We start from the raw sequence: 7,657 nt of genomic DNA on the forward strand, positions 1-7,657 counted from the left end.
ATACGTGTTTCATAAAAGGCTGCCGCAAACGCACAATCGAAGGCAGTCAGCTGCGGGATTTGCAACGGTAGCACAATGAATACCAAGATTTACTAGGAAGAACCTGAGCAGATTTTGAGACACGTTTTTGTGACCTAGCGAGTCATGCAGGCATTCACTAGCACGTATGTTTGTCCGTATTTCCCTTGTACGTCCCCATACTGTATCGCTTTGAGAAGCACAGCTGTAGCGCCTTCAAGTTTACAACCAGTTAGCAGACCTCCTACCAGCCCAAGTCAGTCTGGAATATCATCGTTCACTATTTCATCGATTCTTTCCCGTTCTGAAGAGCAAACGACCAGGACGAATAGCGAGGAGACAAACTCATCCAAAGCCTCTTCCACCGAAGCCAGTCTAAGCGTCCCAAAGTTTACTCCTTACGCATCTCATATCTCAATAGGAAGACTACATCCGTACCACCGGCCTTTAACTACCAGCGCCTTTGCAAGAACCACTTGCAATTCTTTACATAAAGGTAAGTCATGCAATAAACCCGACATTGCAATCATTCATAGTCATCAAACCGTTTGGAGAAGGGCTCTTCAGTTTGTCACGTTTTTCTATCTCTAGACGAAAAAAATCTTTTTTTTTTGTTCGCGTGCTCATCTCAACTTGTGAGCACTAGATTTCGTGGGGCGTTTTCTAAAGAGAAGTTTAAAAAAAGGCCTCAGTGTGTGCACGTTCGTCGTACATTTGTTACCGCCGCAAAATAAGCTTTAACTGATTCTCAGTCTCGACATTTGTTTTCTACTTCTTTTTAAAAGTTGCCTGCGCTTTCCTTTTAAATGTGTATTTGTGACTGGTAAATGTTATTGGCAGCAAGAAAAAAATTGTAATCACGTAAACGAAATGGCTAATTCGCACCTCGGTGAGAGCTGAATTCAAATGTTAATTTTACTTCCTGATTTAAACCTTTCAGTACTTCGGTAAACTGACAAAAAAGAGAAAATTAGGATATATTTAATGTCGATTTATTAACATGAGGATTTTGTATCAAAGCATCTTTTCCTAAAGGCATAAAAATTGAGGGAAAGCTCTTCTGAAAAGGAAATGCTATTGGAAATCTAAGCAATTACCTTAATGCCAAATTGCTTCTTACTTAATAACATAAAGCTCTCATCATGTAAAGCTCGACTAATTATGTCTTTCAATTTTTCAAACCAAGACAACCCTCATTCTCGAGTCTTAATTACATACGGTAGATTGAGGAAGGCATTGTTAGAACCTCAAGATAGGCTTTAGGAATAGACAAAACGTGAAACAGTGGGAATTACTTTTTGGTATAATTTTATCCATGTTAATTTGCGGTTTCGGTCTTATTGCGTTCTTGCAGAAGGAGAACCAATTCTTTCAGTCGTTCATCACGAGGAAAATAAAGCTTGGAATTTCAAGCAAGGAAAGCCGAAGAGAATTCGTACAATTTTCACGCCGGAGCAGTTAGAACGATTGGAGAAAGAATTTGAACGGCAACAATACATGGTCGGGGCAGAGAGGCACTACTTGGCGGCATCACTGAATCTTACTGAAACACAAGTCAAAGTATGGTTTCAAAACAGAAGAATAAAGTGGAGAAAACAGAAGATAGATTGTACCAGCTCCGCTTGAAAAGAAGGCTCAGTGAATGCCACACTACCATAATGAAAAAAATTCAGTTTGGACCGCTACTGACTGAATGTAGTTTGCGGATTAAATGTACATTGCTCCGTAGCGTGGAAACGGCGATTTCTGCTTCTTCTTGAAAGTTAACGTTTGTTTCATATTTTCAATACAAGATAGCACGAAGTTACGTAAGCGGTTTCTTGCAACTGAAGTAGCATCGAGAAGAAAAACTTTAAGGTGCTTTTGAAATTAAAACATCTTGGCTCGTGGTTGAGGTGTTTCTTTTCAAAGCGATTTCGAAATATTCTGAAGAATAGTCCCACAAATTGACAGAGAAACTAAATTTCTAGGGTAACGCGGCATTTGTCAAGAAGTTAGTTCCGGTTAGAATTGATAGTTTGTGCGGACAAATCTCGGTTGTAAAAATATCACAAACAAAGTTCAATACTTGCCCAAAGACTAAATGCTTACGTCATGAACAGATGTTTTCATGATTGAAAATTGGTCACTTGTTTGGTTCGGTAAGCGATTTTAAGCCTGGTCCAATGAATCTACCCAATGAATTTAGCCTAGTGCTCTATTCAGGAGCTTTCGTCATAATTTGTAAATAAGAAATTGGAATCTGTGTAGAAATAAAAATCATGTTCAAAATTTTATAAGTGAGAGATGTTATGTAAAGGATATATATGTTAAACCTGGTGTTGTACTTGCGCTTGTCAGCACGATAAAAGCGGCAGTAAGAGATACATTTTAAGTGACATTGAAATTATCTGTTGGGTTTTGTAAGGTAGCGAGAACCCAACTGAGGTATAATATGAGGGCCTTGTGGGTCTTAATTGAAATTACAAGCATTTTTGATTAACTAGACCCTGAATTTTGCATGGGAAGTTCAGTACAGTGGTTAAGGTTACGGACATAAAAGCAATAAGTCTTTGAAACAGAACCTTTGACAACAGGAATCAAGCAAGAAGAATGCAATGCGTAAGCGATAAAAGGAAGAGCTTCTAGTTCCTACACGATTTTATTCTTCATTTTCCTGGGTAGTGAGGATATTCGCACCACAACAATAGGTTTTAAAGTTCGCATGATTTTCATGTTGTTAAAGAACATTAGAAACAAAAGGTTTCTTCTGCCTCATTAAGCTTTTATAATTTTATAGAACTGATATGCAATATCACCTCTAATGACGGTCTCCATTAGCTTTCTAAACGGTTCTTTGAACTGGTGTTAAATGACTAGTAATGAGGAACTAAAAAACTGACGCACTAGGCAACCGAAAGTTTGCAAATTGAATTGAATCACTTTCCTGAGGGTAAATGTTGGACCACAATTAAATAACCGTGCTTTGTTTTAATGTAAGGCATGTACCCGAAGAATTGACAACATCACAAAATAACTTCCACTAAGAGCACTCCCGCAACGCATGGGTCGTTTCCTTCAAAATATCTGTTCGAGAGGAGTAATATTCCTGAAGTTTCTTGAAGTGGAATATTCAAAGTAGATTCAGTCGTTTGTCAAAGAAATGTAATCCCTTTGTTTTGGAAAACATTTGTGTTAAGAAAGGTCAACCAGCGTTTTTAGAGTCAAAATCAGCTCGTGAATTCATCGTATGACTTTTCCACACGCTGGAACCGAGTTGTTACTCTTTGGCCCTTGCTCTATCAATTAAAAATCCCGAACCGATACTACTCTCGCGTACACTAGCCACAAGATAAACCACTCTTCACAACTTTTAATTATTCGCTGGACGGTGATTTCTGTGATATATCCTGGGGACAATGCTATCCACACTCCCATCAAAAGAGATTCGAGATTCGTTTTTTAATTTTTTGAAAATGTTGAATCTATACTGGCAGAAATTTGGCCATGCACTCCCAGAGGGATTAATTTCAATAAAAACATGCGCGAAATAAAATATTGAAAACAAGACAACTGTTGTCTTTTATTACTAGTAATTAGGTTTCACTACACTGTTAGTCTTTTCGTACGTACCTCTCCACATTAAAGCGGCTAACGAGATCAAGAACACTAAAACAAACAGCTGAAAGTACCGTCTGGGTCAATAAGCTAGCTAAGACAAAAAATTCCAAAGAGGACCATTTTTAATAGTCTCCTTCAGGGGTGCTTATCCTACGCTTGTAAAGTGTCTTAATTACCAGTTCAAGTTCGTATAAGCAACGCCATTAGTTAGTATTGATCAAGGTGACAAAGAAAAAGCTGTTCTTTTCGGCAACAACGCGCACAAACTTTTTCCTAAATAGGTTTGTGTCAAGCAACTGCCAGGACCTACTAGGTCGCTAATAATAATAATAATAATAATAATAATAATAATAATAATAATAATAATAATAATAATAATAACTGGACCAAAAAGGAATTAAGAGATTTAGACACAAGAACAAGGAAGACCCTAACAATGAACAGAGCACTTAACCCAAGGAATTGTGTAGCCAGGCTTAATGTACCAAGAGCAGAAGGAGGGAGAGGCCTAACATCACTGGAAGAGTGCATTGGACAGGCCAAGAACTCATTACAAAATTACATCCTGCACAGTGACGAGAAACTGATTCAAGCAGCTAGGAAGGGGGAAGGGGGAAGTGGTAACCCACGACTTTCAAACCCCAAAGGACTTGAAACAACGAAGGAAAGACAGAGTGGGAAGAGAAGTTTTATATGGTCAGTTTCTCAGACAAACAGGTAGTGAACGAAATGAGAAGACCTGGGCATGGTTGCAAAGAGGAAACCTTAAACTAGAAACAGAAGCCCTAATCACTGCTGCCCAAGACCAGGCAATTAGAACAAACGACATCAAAGCCAACATCGACAAGACTCAAGAAAATGACTTGTGCAGAATGTGCCGCCAGGCAAAGGAGACAGTGAGCATATTGTGAGTGGGTGCTCCAAACTGGCACAGCAAGAGTATAAAAGGAGGCACGATAATGTTACAAGGGTGGTACACTGGGACTTGTTGGGGAAGTGCGGCTCTAGTAGAGTAGAAAAATGGTTTGAACATCAACGAGAAACTGTCCTTGAGAACAACGACTACAAACTGCTATGGGATTATAACATCCAGACTGACCACCAAATTAGTGCAAGGAGACCCGACTTGGTCATTATTAACAAGCAAGAACAGACATGCCAAGTAGTAGACATAGCAGTCCCAGAAGACACAGCTGTAAAGGCCAAGGAGGAGGAAAAGCTAGAGAAATACCAGGACCTAGCAAGAGAGATTCAGAAAATGTGGAGTGTCGGAACCCAGGTGCTTCCAGGGTACTGGTACTGGGAACAGCTCCAAAAAGGCTTGAAAGAAACTTAATGCGCATTGGCACCAACACTCCTATAGAACTAATTAAAAACACCGCTCTCCTTGGCACGGCAAGAATTCTGAGAAAGGCTCTGGAGCGATGAAAGCCATGATAAAATTTGGGTTTCCTGAGGCAACTTGTTGTTGCCTGGCCCCCACGATGTTAACCCGGATCCAACTTTTGGCAAAGAAGTGGGAGGGAAAGCTACTAGCAAGCAGGTGGAAGGATGAAGACCTAGACAAAAAGTGTTTTGAGTGGATGAACAACTGGAGAAATGCACCGACCCATATGATAACTGGCATTCAAGACCTGTACCAACAGCTTTTACCCACAAAGTTGTACACCAGGAAGAAGATTAAAACAACTAATCATCAAGATTACACTTGTCGTATGTGTGGCAAGGGTCAAGAAAGTGTCGCGCACGTGTTGGCGGGATGCAGTGCTATGGCTGAAACCAAATACCTAGAAAGACATAACAGCGTCCTTAGAATCCTTTTCTTCGAGATTCTAAGCAATTACAACCTACTACCAAGAGAGGAGTATGCGTGATATGAAGGAATCAGTCCAAAGCCAGTCCACGAGAATGAAGAACTCAAAGCTTTGTGGGATGTACCTCTGTTTGCCGAGCAAGTAGAAGTTCGAGCAAATCCCATCGACGCGCCAGTCATTGATAAAGTGAAGGAAAAAGTAATCCTGATCGAGATGAGCTGCCCGTGGATAGAAAATCGACAGATGAAGACGGAGGAGAAAATGCGAAAGTATGGTCCACTCAGAAGGGAACTCAAGCTGCAATATTCAGGATATAAAGTTTCTCAGCACAACATCATCATGGATGTACTGGGTGGTTATTCAAAAGATGTGAGGAAGTCAATCAAGTGCTTGGTAGGAGACAGGTGTGACTTGGTGTTTTTGCAGAAGGCAATGCTATCATGCACTTTGAACATTGCAAGGAACTTTAAAATTCTTGAACACTGAACAATTTCATAAGAAAGGCAAAGATGAACATTTAGATATACTTAAAGGCCGTATATATTATTAGGGATTTTTATTAGCATTTTTTTGTTTGTTTTTTTTTTTACAACGATCTATGAGAAAGAAGATTTAAGATTTTTAGATACACAGATCAATGGTTAGGATTTTTACGTTTAGATACTTAGGTTATACTATTATGTGGGATATATAATATCGATGGAGGATTGTAATCTTTTTTTAGGGACTAACAGGAATTGGTTACGCTTTTTGGGCGCCCAATTTTGTCATAGGTTTTCAAACAGATGTTTCAATAAACTGCAAATAATAATAATAATAATAATAATAATAATAATAATAATATATTTTTTAATGATAAAGAGAAACATTTGAAATATGTACATAACTTACAGAAATATTAAAAGGTAAGAATTGGAAGCACAATACAACATTAAAAATTATTATAAGTTATAAGAATGCACTGAATCACTGTGCCATAACGATTTCCCAAATACATTCCTTGCGGCTCAGATGTGATCAAATAACTCTTACAGGCAGTACAGTGTTTTAGAATTAAAGACATGGAAAAAGAAAATTTCAAGTTAAAAGAATAAAACTCCTGAAAGAAAAAAAAGGTTACTTCGGGCAGACTCTAATGTTTTCGATCTGTAAATGAGTCAACAAAGTCTGGCTGTCGTCTTCTGGGTGTTGTGCCTCTCAAGCATAGTATCGCAGAGCGTACGATGGCGAAAGATACTTGTTACAGGTAAATTGAAATTCAGGTTGAAATGATTTCAACCTAGGTAAATTTAATTTTAAACTAGCTTAAAATTGAAAATAGGAAACATCAACAAAAAGTCCATTAATTGTTAGCAAGTACGTGTATATTGGTAAGTAAATCAGTAAGGAGAGGTAGTTAGCGTATGTTTTTCATGAGTTGGTCTGTAAAAACGCCTTTGGAAGTTGTTATTAAGTCTAAGCACTGATTTTAAACGGTTAGCTAAGCATTAAGGTTGGGGTTAGGCATACTGTGCATGATAACTAATTCTGCTTTTTTTTATCTTAGAGCAGCAGAAAAACCGTCAAAACCTTGATTAATAAGAATTACCTTCATGTGACTTTGTTTTATTTTTATTTTTCTGGTTTTTGAAAGGAAAAAGACAAGTGACTTTTTAGAAGGTAGAATATTGAATGATTTACAGTTACTTGTACAAATGTAATTCAGTATAAAACCCCTTTGAGGTTCTGAGTACTTGAACAATCAAATTCAAAGTTCTTTTCCTGGTTGTCCACAAAGTTTGTAACTTTTATTAAACAGTCATTACTTGCATGTAGTTGAACGATGAGAAGTCATTTCCTTGTTTTTGCAGCTCTTCTACATGTGTCAATGGTCAAGTGCCTTCTTGCGGTAATGAAACGTATTGTTTTAGTTGCGTCTAATAACACATCTTCTTCTTCTTCTGAATATCTTTTGTGAAATGATCAATCATGTGGAGAATCAAACTGTGTTTGGGATGACATGAACATGTACATGGTAAGATTCTAAGGTCTATAAGGTCCATTTGCAAATGTGTTAGGAATTCTCTTCCTTGAATAGGGGTTAGCACAGGCTGTTTTTGTCTGTACTTGTGATCGACTTTTGTTCTTCGTGTATCGAGCAGAGTGACACAAAGAGTTGTATTACTTCTTGCGATACTACTGATTCGTAGTTTCGCTTGATATACTTGTCGATCTTGTCTCTTCCT

At 38.2% G+C, this 7,657-nt stretch overlaps 1 protein-coding gene across 1 annotated transcript; it reads left to right on the plus strand.

Moving 5' to 3' along the window:
* On the plus strand, window positions 1–2,453 carry LOC138009055 (homeobox protein notochord-like). The gene is made up of 2 exons (XM_068856346.1): window positions 1–514; window positions 1,373–2,453. The coding sequence occupies exons 1-2, from the start codon at window positions 145–147 to the stop codon at window positions 1,642–1,644; spliced, it is 642 nt and encodes a 213-aa protein (XP_068712447.1). The 5' UTR covers window positions 1–144; the 3' UTR covers window positions 1,645–2,453.
* The last annotated feature ends 5,204 nt before the right edge of the window (window positions 2,454–7,657 follow it).

Source organism: Montipora foliosa, chromosome 6, assembly GCF_036669935.1.
Source record: "Montipora foliosa isolate CH-2021 chromosome 6, ASM3666993v2, whole genome shotgun sequence".
Lineage (NCBI taxonomy): Eukaryota > Metazoa > Cnidaria > Anthozoa > Scleractinia > Acroporidae > Montipora > Montipora foliosa.